The 18,710-nt window shown below is 49.1% G+C and overlaps 1 protein-coding gene across 1 annotated transcript in view; it reads left to right on the top strand.

Moving 5' to 3' along the window:
• The window catches only part of COL22A1 (collagen type XXII alpha 1 chain), a 301,234-nt gene that overhangs the window by 105,173 nt on the left and 177,351 nt on the right, over positions 1–18,710 (top strand). The window contains exons 13-17 of the mRNA XM_064268112.1: positions 3,573–3,626; positions 4,612–4,665; positions 5,877–5,930; positions 6,585–6,629; positions 18,655–18,708. Of these exons, the coding sequence (XP_064124182.1) occupies positions 3,573–3,626; positions 4,612–4,665; positions 5,877–5,930; positions 6,585–6,629; positions 18,655–18,708 (261 nt within the window). The remainder of the gene's footprint in view (positions 1–3,572; positions 3,627–4,611; positions 4,666–5,876; positions 5,931–6,584; positions 6,630–18,654; positions 18,709–18,710) is intronic.

The raw sequence follows: 18,710 nt of genomic DNA, 5'->3' as shown, positions 1-18,710 counted from the left end.
ATCAAAGTAAGAGATGGCTTTGGGAGTCATTACCCTCTTTGAGTCAGAAAATATTCACCTCTAAAAAGTCCACTGGTCAGTTTCTTAGAATACAAAGCAAGGCTAGCTCAACTCACTTGAAAAAGCAGAAGAGGCTGGCTCTATGACACCAGTTATCTAAAACCAATCAGCAAGTTGTCAATTTCCTTGTGAAGCACAAATTCTGAAACTAGGTTTATGATATTGATTTATAGGTGAGGACTCTGAGGCTCAGAGATTCTTGCTAACTTGGCCAAGGCCATTGGTACTGAGTGATGGAGGGAGGATTTGGAGCTGTGTCTGGCTTTCTACAACACCAGGATGTCTACTTTGTTTTCTGGGGATTTTACACCCCCAAGACTAATTTTCAAGTAGGAGATCCTCCCCACTCTCTCCCCTTGGAAGCACACGGGATGTTAGAAAGAGTTAACGTGCCTATGGGACCTTGTGCAAGCCAGGCCCTAGTGATATGGAGGTAGTTAAGTCTCACTTCCCCATCTCACGATCCACTGTTGTGTGGATTAGACAGATTCACACAGATGGGGTTTTGTTGAACATCTATTTCAAAGAACCAGCAACTATGGGAAAAGGGAGAGGTTCTACAACTCTCCAGAGTTCTCTCTGGCATTGTCTCTGGTTTTGTTCTTGGTTCCCTTTATTAGATGGTCCTGGATGCTCCAATGCCCTGTGCCCCATCTCCTTTATTCTTGAGGCAGGAACCCATCAAGACACCCCTCATCCTGCCCTCTGCTGCAGGACTCCTTGACCTGAAGGAGCCACAAGACAGACGGCCTTTCAAGGACCGCTGCCTTAAGTGGGTAACCAGCCTCTCAATGAGCCCAGCACCCCCACAGGCTTGATTCCCAGGGAAACACCATCTCGGGCATTTCCTCACAGAAAGTCCTTATTCTTTTGTGGTTCTCACTCTTGTGGAAAATCTTCAATGTGGCACCTGAATTGTAGAAGGGAGCCTGGATGGCTCAAGCCGCTCGTGCTTGACTGCTACCCTAAAGGTTGGTGGTTCAAACACACCCAGGTACTGCAAAAGAAAAGTCCTGGTGATCTGCTTCTGTAAAGATTGTTGTTGCTGTTGTTAGGTGCCATGGAGTTGATTCCAACTCAGAGCAACCCCATGTGACAGAGTGGAGCTTCCCCATAGGGCTTTCTAGGTTGTGGTCTTTACAGAAGCAGGTCGCCAGGTCTTTCTCCCTCAGAGCCGCTGGCTGGGTTCTAACAGCCAACCTTTCGGTTAGCAGCCAAGCACTTAATTGTTGCACCACCAGGGCTACAGCCAGGAAAACCCTATGGAGCAGTTCCATTCTGTGACGCACAGGGTCATCATGAGTCAGAATTGCCTTGACGGCAACTAACAACAACATTCAGCCTCTCTGGGCCCTAGTCTCCACGCAGCAACAGAGTGGACCTTGTTTGATGTCCCAGGAAGCTGATCATGCACAGAGCAGCCAGCTAAGGTGTCGTTTCCCTGGCTGCAGTGAGCCTGATGGGGCGTGACCCCATCTCATCACTCTATCATCACAGGTGGGGTGGCCATGAAAGCGGCATGCCAGGAGAAGAGGCTCCCGTGAGCCCGAGAACACCCCCACAACAGAGTGTGTACTGTCACGCCCGCCAGCCTCACCTAGTCCTTGCAGTGAGCCTGCAGCCGCTGGTGGCGTCTGCACTTCGGAAAGTGAGGCCAGTGAGACGCTGAGCCCTTTAAAGGCGGCTCTGCTTAAGGTCACCAGCTAGAACGGTCCGTCTGGCATCAGGGTCAGAGATGTCTGTCTGTCGGTTTTCCTCTTGGACTCCATGCTGACTTACATTACACAGCATGTTGAGGCCAGAGAAGGGACTTCATCAAAATCGTGTGTGTGTGTGTGTGTGTGTGTGTGTGTGCATCTTGGTTGTTGTTAGCTGCCGTGGAGTTAGCTCCACTCAAGGCGACCCCATGCACGATGGAACAAAGTGCTGCCTGGTCCTGCGCCATCCCCATGATCAGCTGTGGATCAGACCATTGTGATCCACAAGGTTTTCATAGGCTGATTTTCGGAAGCAGATCCCTGGGCCTTTCTTCCTAGTCCATCTTAGTCTGGAAGCTCCGCTGAGAACTGTTCAGCATCATGGCAGCATGCAAGCCTCCACTGACTGTACATGAGGCGCGTTGTCTAGGAACAGAACCCAGGTCTCCTGCGTGGAAGATGAGAATTCTACTGCTCAGTTACCAATAAAGAACAGTCAAAATACAAAACCCAAACTTGTTGCGGTAGAGTCAATTCTGACTCACAGTGACCCTATAGAATAGAGTAGAACTGCCCCATAGGGTTTCCAAGGAGTGGCTGGTAGATCCAAGCTGCTGACCTTTGGTTAGCAGCCAAGCTCTTAACCACTGCGCCACCAGGCCTCCCACCAACCAGTAGGAGTATCTAATGTCTGAGTATATAAAATCTGAGGTGCCTTTGAGAAAATAGTAATACCTGTCTTACGAGGTTGTTATGAGGACTAAATAAGATGACATTGGTAGAACATACAGCAATGTCTAACAGGTGGTACTTTCTAGCACCCACTGATGCATGCCTTCATTCATTAATGGATTAATTAATCCATGGCGGGGAAGGAGGGAGCTGTCCCGAAGGTCTTAGGTGGAACCCTTGGGTCTGAATCACAGTGTCAGAGCTGGACGGGGGCTTAGAGTTCCCAGAGTTCACTGTTTTCAAGTCTGCGCCCCCCCCCACCCCAGCCCTCTCTGGGGAGGTATGTGGAGGAGAAAGGGGGATGGCAAGCATGGTCCTGATGCCCCCACCCCTTCCTCAGCTGCTCCAATCTCAAGTTTGTCGTGTGTTTCTAAGTACAATTCACTAGAATGACATTTGTTCTGCCCAGAACATTCTAGAAAACCCTGCTGTAGCCAAGTGGTTCTCAACCAGGGCACTTTGAGTCCCCAGGAGACATTTGGTGGTGTCTGGAGACAATTCTAGTTGTCACAACTGGCATCTAGAAGGTAGAGGCCAAGGATGCTGCTATACGTCCTACAAAGCACAGGGCAGCCCCCACCACAGAGAATGCCCACAGTGCCGAGGGTGAGAACCCTGCTCCAGCCCAACCCTGACTTTACATGTCTGGACTGAGAGCAGGGTGAGGGGTCACCCGTGGATCCTGTGCACAAGGGCCACGTAGGGGTCTGAGAATCTGCACTGCTACCCGCTAGCTGATGCCCGGGCTGGGTCTCTGCACTGCCCTTGGCCCTTTGAGTGGCAGAGTCTTGGCCATGCCTTCCTGCTGAGTGCTTTCTTCACGCCGGCACCCGAGAGCCTGTCCCCAGCATTGTTCTTGCCAGTTGCCAACCAGTTGCCACCGAGTAAAACTGCACTCTGTAGAGTTTCAAGGGTCGATTTTTCTGAAATTGCTCACCAAGGCTTTCTCCCAATGCGCCCTGGGTGGACCGGAACCTCCAGCCTTTCAGTTGGCAGCCGAGGATGTTAGCTGTTTGCACCACCCAGGGACTCCACCGCTGTTATTATTCATTACTAATTACCGTTCTCTTTCTCTCGTTCAAGGGTTCCCCGGGCCCGCCTGGCCCCCCTGGGAGAGATGGCAGCAAAGGCATGAGGGTACGTTTCCTTTTGATCACCCTCCCCGGGCCGGGACCTGCTGCTCAGAGCCTGTGTCCTTGCATGGGGGGCCTGGGCCAGGCCCAGATCTAGCCGCCTTGGGGTCTCCCTTTCCCACCAGTGGCCGCGCTCATTGATACCAGGGTCTCCAAGGCCCCTGGAGCTGAGCCTAATCATTACAGCAGTGGCAGCAGCTGTGGCCATTTGGCCTCACCTGCCTGTCCTTTGCGCTGTCTTTTCACTTGGTTGACAAGCAGCCCTACACGGGACATATTGTTATCCTACTGTGTAGACTCAGAGCCCAGTTAGTGGCTCGAGGAGTTGGGCCGTCACCCCAGTGGCACCCCACATCCTACATGGCCCGTCAGCCTCACTCCTGCTGGTCCCCTCAGACTCCGCCTTTTCCTCCCACCTGCTCTGAGTTAGAACACACTCCAGAAACCAAGGCACAAAAGGATCTCAAATTGGTGTCCGTCTGCTCTGGGGAAGAAGGGATACTCTCCCCACCAGCAACCTCAATAGGAGTCCATTTTGGGTTCTCTGCCTCTCTGCCCCTGTGTCATCTTCAACCATGTGTGAGCAGCCTCAGAGGGGCACTCTTTGAGTTGTGGGCACCTGTAACCCCACAGCTGGGCATCACCGTGGGGTGGGAGGTCTGGGGTCAAGACCAGGAGAGAATAGCTGGGCTACCTCCCCACCCGCTCCCAGGAGCCAAACTCCTTCTCCTGAAGACTGGGGCCTTTGTGACTCCATTGCTCTGCTGAGTCTGAATTGAATTCTGTGGACACCAGCAGCAGAAGCAAATAGGAGCTGAGATCAGACCATACAAGGGAAAGGTAGCTCCTTAGTAGAAAAAGAATTTGCAGCCAGCCTGGGCCCAGACCCCACGGGCACATTGTTTCTGGGGTGCGTTCTGAGTTCCAGGAAACTGACTGGGGCCAGGGTCTGTGTCCCCGGTCTTGACCATGTCCCGTTTTACATGCAGGGGGAGCCGGGAGAGCCGGGAGAGCCGGGGCTGCCTGGCGAGGTGGGCATGCGGGTAAGTGTCTCAGAGACAAGCCTCAGTTCAGGACGCAGCTGTTTTCTGGGTGAGAAGACACTCAGAGGGTTCTCTACCCACCTTCCCATGCAACTGGACCCACGCTTGTGTGTGTACACATATGTGGCTTTTGTAATTGCCTTCAAAAATGGGATCATATCATAGTCTGCCACTTGTCCTTTTCATTTAACGAGAGACCAGAGGTGTCTTTGCGCACCAATACAGATAGATCCAGCTCATCTTCTGAGGAGCCTGGCAGTCTAGTGGTTAAGTGCTGAGCTGCTAACCGATAGGTTGGCGGTTCAAACCCACCAGCCACTCTGCGGGAGAAAGATGTGGCAGCCTGCTTCCATAAAGATCCTCAGCCCCGGTAACTCTGTGGGGAAGTTCTATCCTGTCCTATAGGGTCACTAGGAGTCGAGATTGACTCAATGCCAACAAGTTTTAGCTCATTCTCTTAATAAATGCTTGGTATCCCATGATACGAATGCATGATAATTTGTATATTTCTTTTCCCTATTTATGACCTCGAGGGCGGTTTCAATTTCAATTGTTTTTTGTTAGAATCAATGAGGCAATAAATGCATGTGTGTGTGTATGATTTTTCCTTTTGTATTGTATTTTTATTTTAATAGGATAGATCCCCAAAACTGGGATACTTTTGTCTGAAGGAATAAACATTTTTATTTTAATAGACATTAATAGATATCATCCAATTATTTTAGATGCTGATTGATATCACCAAAATATTTTAGTAGCTGTTAATAGCTATCTCTAAATTGTTTTAGTAAATGTTAATAGATATCATCAAACTAATACCAGTACCAGTTGCTGTCAAATTGACTGGAGCTCATGGTGACCCCTGTGTGTCAGAGCAGAACTGTGATCCACAGAGTTTCCAGTGACTGGTTTTTCAGAAGTAGATCACCAGGCGTTTCCTCTAAGGTGCCTTTGGGTGGACTCGAACCTTCAAACTTTCGGTTAGCAGCCTACTGTTTTAATTGTTCGCACCACCCAGGGACTCCTGACACTAATGAATACCAAATGTTTTTAGTAGATGTCGGCAAAACCCCGTGTACACAGCGTGGCCAGCACTTGGTGGGGCAAGAGGCAGCAAATCTCATCCCCAAACATGGCATTGACTGAGCACCCCCTCTGGTCTTGAGTTTTCTTTTTGTTCCCAAATCATTTCTTTGTGAACACTCCTGCAGGGGCCTGGAGGACCCCCTGGACTTCCCGGACCCCCTGGACACGTGGGAGCTCCTGTAAGTAAGAGCGCCTGTGTGTGTACGACGGCAGGGGGTGGGTAGTCCCTTCTCCGGGAATCAGAGCCAGGCCCTATAAAAGCCCCACAGCCATGTGCGGGGATATTCCCTTGTCATACATGATGACAGTGAAATGTCAGTCTCTCTTCCTTTAAGAAACCAGAAATTTTTAAACACCACAGCACTCAAAAATCCCCTGGAGAACAGGTCTGAAATGCACAGCCCTGGGCCCATACCCAGAGAACGAAGCAGCAGGTCTGGGAGGCACCATAAACCTGCATTTTTAACCAGCGTCACAGGGGAAGACCTTTTTAGCCAGTGCTGCCCAATCCGCCATGCCGTGCAAGTGGCCAGATGAGTGCAGGAGCCAGGACGTGACTCAGCCTGTGGCTCTGGGGACCTGGATAACCAGGCCAGGGGACCAGCCCTCAGAGCTCGGCCCTTACCTGGGAAGTAGCCTAGCTCAGCTGCCTGTGGCAGTGGGAGGAACACAGGCTGCTGTGTGGTTTGTCTGCATGGGGGCACGGGATCTTTCCCACCACCCGGCCCGTGCCATGGGCTAGAGGTGACCAGGCAGTCTCTCCACGGGCCCTCGGATGGTAAGAACAGAAAGGCCTGGCTGGGATGTTGTCACAGCTCTTCTTTTTTCCCCAGGGTCTCCAAGGAGAACTAGGTGAAAAGGGTGCCAGAGGAGAAAAGGTATTTATAGTCTGCTTTTTTTTTTTTTCAGTCAGTACATGCTGTGTGGGTGCAGGTGCATGAGTGTGTGTGTGTGTGTGTGCAGGTGTGTGCACAGGTGTGCGCAGGTGTGCGCAGGTGTGTGCACAGGTGTGTGCAGGTGGGTGTGCATGTGGAAGTGTGTGCACAGGTGTGTCCAGGTATGTTTTTGTCCAGGTGTGCCTGCGCAGGTAGGTACTGTATTTTTATGCAAATAACGCATTCCTTCTACCTTTGTCAACCATGTCCTCTTCCCACAAGGTATTTTTGTAAATGCGCTAGGCTAATTTTTTATAGCAATGTGTACAAAAAATTGGCATCACCGCACTACAAAAATATGTTGTGGGGGGAGGGCATGGTTGGCAAGCAGATGTAGTAAAAAAAAAAAAAAGTAGGTGCGTATTATTTGAGGCATAAACATATGGCATATGTTGTGTGGGTGTGGGTGCAAGTATGTGTTGTGTGTGTGCAGGTGTGTGTGCATATGTGTGTAAGCACATGCAGATGTGTGTGTGCAGGTGTGCAGATGGGTGTATGTGTGCAGGTGTTTGTGTGTGTGCAGGTATACGTAGGTATATATGTGTGCAAGGTGCATGCAGGTGTGCACAGGTGTGCACAGGGTGTGCAGGTATATTCAGGTGTGAATGTGTGCAAGGTGCATGCAGGTGTGCACAGATGTGTGCAGGTATATGTATGTGTGTGTGCAGGCATGTGCATGTATGGGCAGGGGGGACTGGTACAGACAGGATGTTAGCTTCCCATCTTAAATGTGAGTTCTGTGCCTGGAAGGCCGTCGCCTCTTACCTGAAGGATACTGAAGTCCTCTCCACAGGGCAGTGCTTAGTGTTTCCAGACCAAAGGAAGAGGGTTTGAAAGACCCCTGGATTGGGACTCAAAATATCCCAGTTGCTACTGTGGACTCGCATCTGACTTGGGCAAGTTCCATAACCTCTCCGCTCCTCAGCTTCCCCGACTCTCAAACAAGAGGGGCTCCATGGAGACACTTCCTGCCCTCAAACAAGAGGAGGGTCCGCTTACCTGTGGCGTTGTGAGCTACTGCTGAGCTTCGTTTACCAAGGGTGGTGCGCTGGCCAAGCTTACGTTCTTAACTGTGGATTGCCATGGCTGCTGGAGTGTTTGAGTAGGCAAAGGTCCTTCACAACTATGTTACCAGTTTATAACAAGTTGGTTCTCAGCTCAGATTCTTCCACAGATGCCAATGGCAGCAAATGCTCAAAGCTCAACTCGATGGGAACCAAAGACTGAAAACCCCACCACGTCTGCCTCCCCAGGCCCATTAACTGAGTTCCTTAAGGTGCGAGGTCAAGTGTTCCAAGAACCGGACTTAGCCTCCTGCTCTAAACCATGTTCCAGACAACTTCTCAGAGCCAACCCCATTCTGTTTTTCTCCAGTACACATTTCTCTAGCTTTATGAGGATTTTTTTCATTAATGAGTGATATAATTGTGTTTCTATGTACTTGGAAAACAGTGAAAAATAGCCTGTAACCCCACCACCCTAAAGCCGCCTTTCTCTGATGCATCTGATTTATTTTTGCCATCACACAGGGTATATTCAGTTCAGTGCCCTGTTTGTTCTCCTGGGGTCCAGCATTTTCTCCATGCTGCCATAGCGTTTTTATAACCTATTTAAAATGACAGCACAACATTCCACTGACTGAATAAACCATAATTTATGTCCCCATCCCTCTGCTCTTGATTATTTAGGGCTGTTTCCAGTTATTCACACTATTAAAAATAATGCTTCAGTGAACATTTTTAAACCTATAGTTTTGTTTTGTTTCAGATTTAGGTTTATTTCCTTAGGCTGGTTTCCCAGAAGTGAAATTACTGGTCCAAGAAAATGAGCCTTTCTCTGGCTCTGGAAGCATATTGCCATATTGCTTGCCAAAAGATTCCTTATAATTAAGGGAAGCAGAGGCTAGAGTTTTATCCCAATCCAGGCTCCAAAGCATGGGTATTGTTTGTTTGCATATTAAATTTTAATCACTGTAATTTTAGTAAGCAAACAGGCTTTACCCCGGGGTGGTTAGGACTAGCATTTCTTGGTTCTTTGGAGAGTTTGGACATGGCTCCATATATGAGTTTACCACTTAGGTCTCATCTCAAGAGCCCTGTGCTCCTAGTCTTGGCATTGTGGAGACCTGGAAGTGGCCTTTGGAGTAACTGAGGACTCAGGCCCAAGGCAGGGGCTTGATGGCAACACCATGAGCTGCTATGGTGGGCAGAGTCAGGCTCTGATTTGAACTCCTGAGAGGAAGCAGGAGGGCTTCGGGACCTGCTCCCGTTGCAGACCTGGACTGTGGAACAGCAAGAGGAGAGCTGAGGCTCAGCGTCCACAGTGTGATAAGCTCAGCAGTGATTCCTGAAGAAGGCCTAGGAGTGTGGAGGTCAGGTACTAAGTCACCTAAGGGGTTTGGCCAGAGGTACAGGCTCATCTCATGGTCTGATGTTCAGAATAGGCTCTTAGGCATTTTGGTCTTCCCCCAAGCTGTTGCTGAATGCCTGCTGTGTGCCAGGCCCTGTGCCAAATGCTATAGGCCCAGAGGTGTCTGAAGCTTGGTCCCTGCCTTCAGGGTCCCAGGAGCTTAGTGGACAGACAGATGTTTAGACACCCAGCTCTGCAGTGTATATAGGTATCTGTGTGAGGTGTACAGTGTTTATGTAGAGCCAGGAACGTAGATGGCTCTCATAAGCATTTGCCTAATAAAGAATGAATAGAAGATGTCTTTGTTGTAAGAAGGGTAACTGGAGAATCGAAGGTGTGGGACCTGTGATGTTAGTTTCATGTGTCAATGTGGCCAGGCCAGTTATTTAATCAAACACTAGTCTCGGTGTTGCTGTGATGTATTCAGTAGATGTGGTTAACACCTACAATCAGTTGACTTTAGGTAAAGCGGATTACCCTTCATAATGGGGGTGGGCCTTATCTAATCAGTTGGAAAGCCTTAAAAGCAAAATCAGAGATTTTTCAAAGAAGGAGAAATTCTGCCTCAAGACTACAGTGTCACCTCTTGCCAAGTTTACAGCTTACTGGCCTGCCTTACAGATTTTGGACTGGCCAGCCCCGACAATCGTGTGAGCCAAATGTATAAGAGGCCTGGTGGTACAATGGTTAAGCCCTTGGCTGCTAACTGAAAGGTTGGCAGTTGGAACTCAGCAGCTGCTCTGCAGGAGAAAGATGTGGCAGTCTGCTTCTGTAAAGATTACGGCCTTGGAAATCCTGTGGGGCCGTTCTACTCTGTCACATAAGGTCTCTATGAGTTGGAATTAACTCAACGGCACACAGCAATTACTATTGGTTCTGTATTTCTTTTTTTTTTCTCTGAAGCACTCTGACCGACAGGAACCAAAATAAGCTTGTAGTATGCAGAGAGAAAGCCAACTGAGACAAGAGAAGACTGTATTTGGAGAGGGTGCCACGTCCCCAGGAAACTCCCCAGAACCCTGGTCATCAGTCCCAGGTCTAGTACCGATTTGGTACCTCAGGGGCCAGCCCTGACTCCCAGAAGCTCTGGTCTCTCTGGGAAGGTGGCTCCCCACACAAGGGCCCATGGCTGCAGTGTCCCTTGTGAGAGCCGGCTCTGAAGCTTAAAAACTTGGACGGACCCTTGAACTACGAAAGCCTCAGTTTCCTCATCTACAGAATGGAAAGAGTAATGTCTTCCTCCAAGACTTGTTGGAAGCTGGGATAAAATAACAGAAGCAAAGTGTCCAGTGCACAACCAACATATCCACAACCATCAATTTCCTTTCCCCACTCCTGTTCCAGGACAAATGCAGTCTGTACACATCCAGTTTTTTCTTGAAAAAGCACTGTATTGAAGCAACGGCCCTTTCCAACGTGGCGTTGGACAATTTCCCCAGCAAGCTTCTGGAGTCTTGTGTTAAGACTCTTGTCCAGCCAAGAAAAATTATGTTCCAATCGGAATCCTAAATTATCAAATCTGGAGTGGAGAACCCTCCTTATTGTACAGATGGGGAAACCGAGGCCCAGAGGCAATGTGTTTCCCAATGCCTGTGGCCCATTACAAGGAGAGCAACTGCTCCAAACTCCTCATCCTGGCCGAGCTTCCCCTCCCCAGTGCACCAAGTCTGACGTGCTGTCAGAAACGTGGTTAAGTCAGATGTGTCCCTGGGTTCCCAACAGCCCTCAGCCATTCCTCATCAGGTGCCACCTTTCCGGGAAGCTCAGGAAGTGGAGGGCCACCTCCAGGTGTGGGGTCCAGGGAGGAGATTAACTGGGGCCCCATTGGCCTCTGAGTCTCTCCTAGCTGTGGACTCCCACCTGCCCTTAGCTACATCCTCATGGTGAGCAGAAGCTGTGCAGTGATCTGAGAGCCAGACTGTGGTGTCTGATCCCAGCTCTGGGTTTTGCTGGTGGTGTGACCTTTTTTCTTTTAAATCATGATTAAGTGAAAGTTTACATAGCAAATTAGCTTCTTATTAAATAGTTAATACACAAACTTTTTTGTGACATAGGTTGCCAACCCCACAACGTGTCAACACTCTCTCCCCTTCTCCACCCCAGGTTTCCTGTTTCCGTTCGTCCAGTTTCTCTGTCCCTTCCTGCCTTCTCATCTTTGCTTTTGGGCTGGTGTGCCCATTAGTCTTGTATACATGAAGCATGTCCCTCATGTGTGTTATTGTTGGCCCTATAGACCTGTCTAATCTTTGGCTGAAGGGTGAACCTCAAGAGTGACTTCAGTACTGAGTTAAAAGTGGTGTGACCTTTGAAGAGTTATTTCACTGCTGAGTCTCAGATTACCTCAATGAGTAGACTAATTTTATCTATCATATGAGATTACTATGACGATTAAATTAGTTTTTATTTAACTCGTTTTGTCAGTCATACTGTGGTGGCTTGCATGTTGCTGTGATACTGGAGGCTGTGACAGTGGTATTTCAAATACCAGCAGGGTCACCCGTGGTGGGCAGGTTTCAGTAGAGCTTCCAGACTAAGGCAGACTGGAAAGAATGGCCTGGCAATCTACTTCTGAAAATTAGCCAATGAAAATCCTATGGATGATAGAAAATCTTTCGACACTTGACTTGCTTACTTTGGACGTATCATCAATAGGGACAGATCACTGGAGAGGGGCATCATCATGGTTGGAAAAGTGGAGGGCCAGTGAAAGTGAGAGAAACCCTCCATGAGCTGGATTGACATACCAACAATCACGAAGATGGCCCAGGACCAGGCAACCGTTTCTGTTATGTGTGAGGTTACCATGAGTTGGAGCTGCCTTGGGGGCACCTAATAACAACATATTCATAAAGCTCTTAGAAAAGGCTGGGCCCTGTGTATCATAAGGAATGGGGAGAGACAGAGACAGAGAAAGATACAGAGAGAAGGAAGCCTGACCCGTGGACGCTGCCGCACAGCTTCCAGCATGATTTCCGCTCCCTGTGAGTGTGGAGGTCACTGGGGGAGCTGGCCTCTTCTCTGCCCTCTGTCCCCCCTCTGTCAAACGGGGCACCTGCACTGTTTGATCCTTTGGGTCTCTTCTAGTTCTTCCATCCAGTAGGTACTTAGAATGGTTTATTTTGTCGGGAACCTCTGCTGGTTCTCTTATGTCAGCAGGAATGGAGTTTCTGTCTCCCCCTAAGACGGGCCACACAGCTGCCTGGCCTTGCTGGTGTGGAGCTGGGACAGCACTCCAGAGCCTCCCCAGGAGGGAGCCGCTGCCCTCCTAAAGGGGCGGTCTCAGTGAGGGGGAGACAGCGCCGGCTTTAGGTTTTTCCTGAAGATGCCACTGCAGAAGCAGCAAGGTGACAGAAGCTCTGTTGGCATGAGGTGGTCTTGGTGGTGGAGGGGCAGTGATGCCTGAGCAGGCTGTCCAAGGATACTGCACTGGGATGGTTGGGAAACTGTCAGGTGAATCACTAATGGTGTAAACATTGGATGCTGTGGGCCCCAGCTTGAGCTAGAAAACCCCGTCCACTTGACAGCTTTGAGTGACTGTGAATGTTCAAAGGTCCTGAGGCTCCTGGGAGGATTCTCCAGGTGTCTGCCTTGCCTTGGGAATATGGAAGCTCAGGCAAGGTGGCCCTAGTAAAATGGTAAAAGCACCAGCTTTGGGATCAGGAGAGCTAGATTGTCATCTGGCTCTGCTATTACTAGATCTGGGACCCGGACAAACTCCTTAGCCTCTCTGACCTTCTGGGTCCTTATCTAAAATTTAGGGGTGATAATACCTATCTCAGGAAGTGGCTATGGGGATCAAATCGGATGAGTTATGAAAGCAAATACAAAGCTGACACCTGGAGATACTCCACTAATGCTTAACGCCAATCCATCCTGCCCTCCTGGGCACCCGGGCTTTTCTATTTTGACCTCCAGCTCTGCCTTATAACAATAAGTCGTCAACAAGAGTCATCCTCAATTAGTGTTGTTCTTGAAGGGCCAGCAGAGTTTTCCTCTAGGTTTTTGTTAGTTGCTGTTGAGTTAGCTCTCATTCATTGTGACCTTGAGTATAACAGAACAAAACATTGCCAGTCACGATCATTGGTATGATTGAGTCCATTATTATGGCTCTTGTGTCAGTCCGTCTCATTGAGTTTCCCTCATTTTAGCTGACCCTCTACTTTACCAAACATGATGTCCTTTCCTAGCATTTGGTCTTTCCTGATGACGTATCCAAGGTGAGTGAGCTGAAGTCTCCCCATCCTCGATTCTAAGGAGCATTCTGGTTATACTTCTTCTAAGACTGACTTGTTTCTTCTGGCTGTCCACAGTATATTCAATATTCTTCACCAACATCACAATTTGAATACATCACCTCTTCTTCTGTCTTCCCTTGTCATTGCTATAATAGTATGTGTTGACTGTCTACTGTGTGTTGGGTGGATGGAGGTACATTCACTCATTCACTGGGAAACTTTTATGGAGCAGGTGACCACTGGCCCAGACCATCCTGGCAGCTGGGGAGCTCCCATGCTGAGGATCTAGGGGTTGAGAGCACCTTGACGTCCCAGGCACCACGGTCCCGGATGCTCATCCTGGTGATGCATGCTCATCCTGGTGATGTGTCCAGGATGAGCTGATCTTAGAATTGGACAGAGTTAAAGCCTCTACTTGAAGGATGAGGCAGCCCATGGGGTGGAGCTCCTTGGGCATAGACATTATTGGCTGGAGGTGTCAAGAGGGAACGGCCAGCCAGGGTGACTCACAGCCCCTGAGACTCCCCCCATCTTCACCCCCTCCAAGGAGGCTGGTCTCCTCAGACCACACATGAGGGCACATTTTGCCTTGTGGGAGAGTTTGGTATCAAGGTAATGCTGGCCTCATAGAAGGAGTTTGGAAGTGTTTCCTCTTCTGTATTCTGGGAGAGACTGTAGAGAATCGCTGTCGTTTTTTCTTTAAATGTCTGGTAGAATCCACCAGGGAAACCTTCTGGGCCTGGTGCTTTCTGTTTTGGAAGGTTACTAACTGTTGATCCAATTCTGTCAATAGATACAGGCCTGTTCAGATGATCTGTTCCTCTTTGTGTGAGTTTTGGTAGATTTTGCCTTACAAGGAATTTGTCCATTTCATCTAAGTTATCAAGTCTGGGGGGCTAGGATTATTCCAGTCAGTTCCGACTCGTGGCCACTCATGGTGTTGCGGAGTGGAACCACGCTCCACAGGGTTTTCAATGGCTGTATCTTACAGAAGTAGGTCACCAGGCCTTTCTTTCATGGCACCGCTTGTCGGATTTGAACTGCCAACCATATCCTTTTAATGATCGTGGTATCAATCGTGACTGCCTCTTTTTCAGTTTCAATATAGTAATGCGTGTCTTCTCTCTTTTTTTCCCCGGTTAGCCTGGGTAGAAGTTTGTCAATTTTACTGATTTTTTTTTCAAAGAATCAGCTTTTGGTTTCATTGATTTTCTCTATTAATTTCCTGTTTTCAGCAAGTGACTGCGGTATCATAACTGGGTGGGTATAAACTCCCTGAGGGCAAAGAACGGGTTTAATTCATCTTCATTTTCCTGCGCCATGTCAGGTGGCCTGGAGCCCAGGAGGTGCTCAGTTTGTGCTCCTGGAATAACTATTGAATTATTGAATTGGAGCTAGTGAGTGCAATGTATGCATTTGGCCATTCCATGAGCATGGATGAGAATGCCCTGGGTGCAGGAGAAATCAGATGAGGGCCTGCCTGTAAGGGCTCACAGCACAGAGGAGGTGAGGCATGAGGGTTTAGGCACAGGAAGCACGCATGTCATGAGAGATGAAGGGTAACTGGATTCCAGAAGGAGAAATCACTTCTGGATGGGAGTGGTGAGACAGGAGATCATAGGAGTCTTCATGGAGGAGGCAGCATTTGAGTTGGGTTGTAGTAGTAATACCTACCATGGGTTGTCTTCTGCTAAAGACCGGGCATTTTACCTGTATTATATCATAGATTCTGAACAACTAACAAACAAATGAAAGGTGAGAAAAATAGTTTAATTACTCCTATTGAATACACACTGGGAACAGGAGGAATGCCAACTGGATAATGGGGAGACCATCTGGCAATGGGGTGGGCAGCGGGTTGGAGCAAAGGTGGGGCAGTGGGAGCAGGTTGGAGGCTGCAGGGGGGTTATGCAGGACAGGATGAGGCTGGGCTAGGACTGGGACAGAGACATCGCAGAAGAAGCTGAGAGGGCCAAAGAGGCTGTCCAAGGTCGTGGATGGCACAAAGGAGGGACTACAGCCAGTTTCTGGGGCATTGACTTAATAATGTTTCTTCGGCCCTGGTGATGGTTAGATATTCTGCCAATTTAATAAAAGTTTGTTTATTCTGGAAACCCTGGTGGCGTAGTGGCTAAGAGCTATGGATGCTAACCAAAAGGCTGGCAGTTCAAACTCACCAGGTGCTCCTTGGAAACCCTATGGGGCAGTTGTACTCTGTGCTATAGCGTCTCTATGAGTTGAAATCGACTTGACAGCAAGGGGTTTGGTTTTTGTTTATTCTGTGTGAGGGGAGGGGAAGAAACACACCACACGTCCCCCTGCTGCCTTAAATGTGCGTATCGACATCGCAGTTTCAGAATCAACTAGATAAGTGCAGCCCAGATTAAAGGGTAAGGGGCATGTTTCTGCTTTTAGTGGTATGCGAGAGCCCTCTACAGTCAGAGTTCAGGACTGCAGCAGATAGACAGCCTCCAACCAAGGGCTCGGGAGTCAGGTCTGGGACAGTGAGTACCAGGTCTTCCTCTTGAACTGTGCGAACCAGGATGATCTAAGCAACTCTTTGAAACTCCGTTTTCTTTACTAAAAATGGAAACAATTGTTGTAGCTTTTCAATCAGATAGTGCCTTGTTTGGCACCTAGTGTCCAGAAGGTACTCAGGTATGGAGCACGGTTCTACTCTGACACACATGGGGTGGCCATGAGTCAGAGTCATCTCGGTGGCAACTGGTTTGTTAGGCTTTTTGCTAGAACAAACTGCCAATAGCCAACAAATAAAAACAGAGTGAACAAAAGTAACTCAGAAAAAGGGTATATTCCCCTTTAATTACTATAAGCCCACATGTGTACACACACAGGCACACATGCACACCTGCACATGCACGCACATGCACATACGCACATGTATGTGCACAAACACACATGCACACATGTGCATGCACACACAGGCAAGCACACATGCACAACACATGCAAGCACACATGCACACACATGCAAGCACATGCGTGCACCGATACACACACTATCAATTAAAGGCTGTGAGCATCAGAAGTGATTTTAAAGATGCTGTGATATTTTGGGGATACACCTACCTTTTCTCTTGTCTTTCGTTATTTCTGTCATGGGCTGACTCTGGATTAGAACCAGGTCTCCTGACTCCAGCTCATCGCTCTTCTCTTGTCCCTCCTGTTCCTGCCGCACTCACCCCTCCCCTCCCACAACATTCCTCCCTTGCTTCTCTCTTTCAACTGCCTTCTTTTCCTCTCCTTTCCCCGTTCTGTTCTGCACATCCACTCTTCATTTTGCTTCCAAACCCACTGTTGTCGAGTTGATTCCAACTCACAGCGACCCTATAGGACAGAGTAAAACTGTCCCATAGGATTTACAGGAGCAGATTGCCAGGTCTTTTTCCTGTGGAGTGGTTAGTGGGCTCAAATCGCCAACCTTTCGATTAGCTGCTGAGTGCTTAACCATTGTGCCACCAGGGCTCCTTTTTGTTTCATTAAAAAACAAACAAATTCCTTGATGTCAAGTTGATTCTGACTCAGAGCGACCCTGTAGGACAGAGTAGAACTGCTTCTCAGGGCTTCCAAGGCTGTAGATCTTCTCGGAAATAGACTAACATATCATTCTCCTGCGGGGCAGCTGCTGGGTTCGAACCACTGATCTTCCGGTTGTCAGCTGAGTGCTTTCATTTAGCCAACTTTTAATATTCACCGTCCACGTTCCAGGCATTGTTCTAAGCGTTTTGCATATATGAGCTCAGTTCACCCTCGCTGCAAGCCTATGAGATAAGTATTCTTATTATCCCAATTTTAGAGATGGGAAACTGAGTCACACAGATGCTAAGTGATGCTAAATCACATGGCTTGGGAGTGGGAGACTCAGCATCCGAGCCTGAGTGCTGAGGTTGGCCACCCCTCCTTGCACCTCTGCACCTTGGGGGAGCCCCGCTCACACTCATAGGCCAGACACCAAACCAGTGGTCAGCGGTCCAAACCCTGATCTCATTGTGCATCTATGGCCAGTGCAGCGGTAAAACTCAATGCCAACACAACGAAACGAAATTCAAAGCCTTTAGGTAGGCGTGCTCTCTCTTGGTTGGTGTCATACTCAAACCTGTTGCTGTCACGTTGATTCTAAGTCATAGTGACCCTGTAGGACAAGTAGAACTGCCCCATAAGGTTTCCAAGGCTGTAATCTCTATGGGATCAGACTGCCATATCTTTCTCCAGCAGAGTGCCTGGTGGCTTCAAACTGCTGACCTTTTGGTTAGCAGCCGAGTGCTTAACCAGTGTGCCACCAGAAGTCTCCCTCCCTGTTGCTTCCACTCCACCTCATGTCACAGTCTGGCTCCCATATGTGTTTCAGCTTGAGATACTTCTGGAAACACTGCTGGCTTCTCTCTCTCTGTCTCTTTCTCTCTGTCCTGCACCCTCCCCCTCTTTCTCCCTCTCTTCCTCTTTCTTCTCCCTGCTAAGGAAAGTGCACAGATGTCAGCCTCCAGCTGTGCCCACTTGGCCCCATTCCCCTGCACTCACTAGTGTTATACATTGCTGACACAACGTCCAGTTAAGTCCACTGTCCATCCTGCAGCTGCCCTGGGTTGCAGCTGGGAGATATCTTGGCTCTAGGCTCCCCTGATCCTGATGGAGAAAGTGGGGGCTTAAACAACAGGTAGAGTCCTCTACTTCAGGGTAGAACTTGTCAAATGGCATCTGGTCACCCCTTTTTCCTTTGTACTGAGCTCTGTGGAAATGCCAAATACTGGGGTGATGTTTAGCAGGGCAGCCTGCTGCAACAAGGAAGAAGGCACTGGCCTGGAAGTCAGGAGCCCTTTGTTGTAGTCCAGGTTTCTGTGGGACCCTCAACAAGGTATACACTCAAAGGTTGTCGCTCCCTCACCTGTAAAATGAGGGGGTTAGAGTCCATGAGGTCTAAATCCTGGGCAACTCAGCCATCCAAGAACCTAGGGGACAGATCACCGTGCTGATCTCAGGCTGCTGCTCAGACCCTGGGCAGTAGAAGGACCCAAAGAAGGCTCAGGAGACCCAGATTCTGTGCCAGCATCAGCACACCCAGCTGGGCATTTCTCTGGCCTTTGGCTTATGCTCTTTGACCCCCAACACACCGTGCCCTCCAGGGACATTACATATTTTGACTTTCCTGTGTCCAGAGGAACCTGGCAGAGTGGACATTAAGCATGCTCAGCAAAGAGCCTTTGCTCACCCTTCCTTTTCAGACAGTGGCTGCAGGGTGTCCAGTCGGCCTGCTGCCTGGGATCACTTGCCCGTTCTTCATTTCTTCATATTTCTTCTTCTTGCCAGGGGGAGCGAGGCCTGGATGGATTCCCTGGGAAGCCAGGAGAGACAGGACTGCAGGT

Source organism: Loxodonta africana, chromosome 14, assembly GCF_030014295.1.
Source record: "Loxodonta africana isolate mLoxAfr1 chromosome 14, mLoxAfr1.hap2, whole genome shotgun sequence".
NCBI lineage: Eukaryota > Metazoa > Chordata > Mammalia > Proboscidea > Elephantidae > Loxodonta > Loxodonta africana.
Note: the sequence above shows the minus strand (reverse complement) of the source record. Positions and strands in the feature narration are given on the sequence as shown.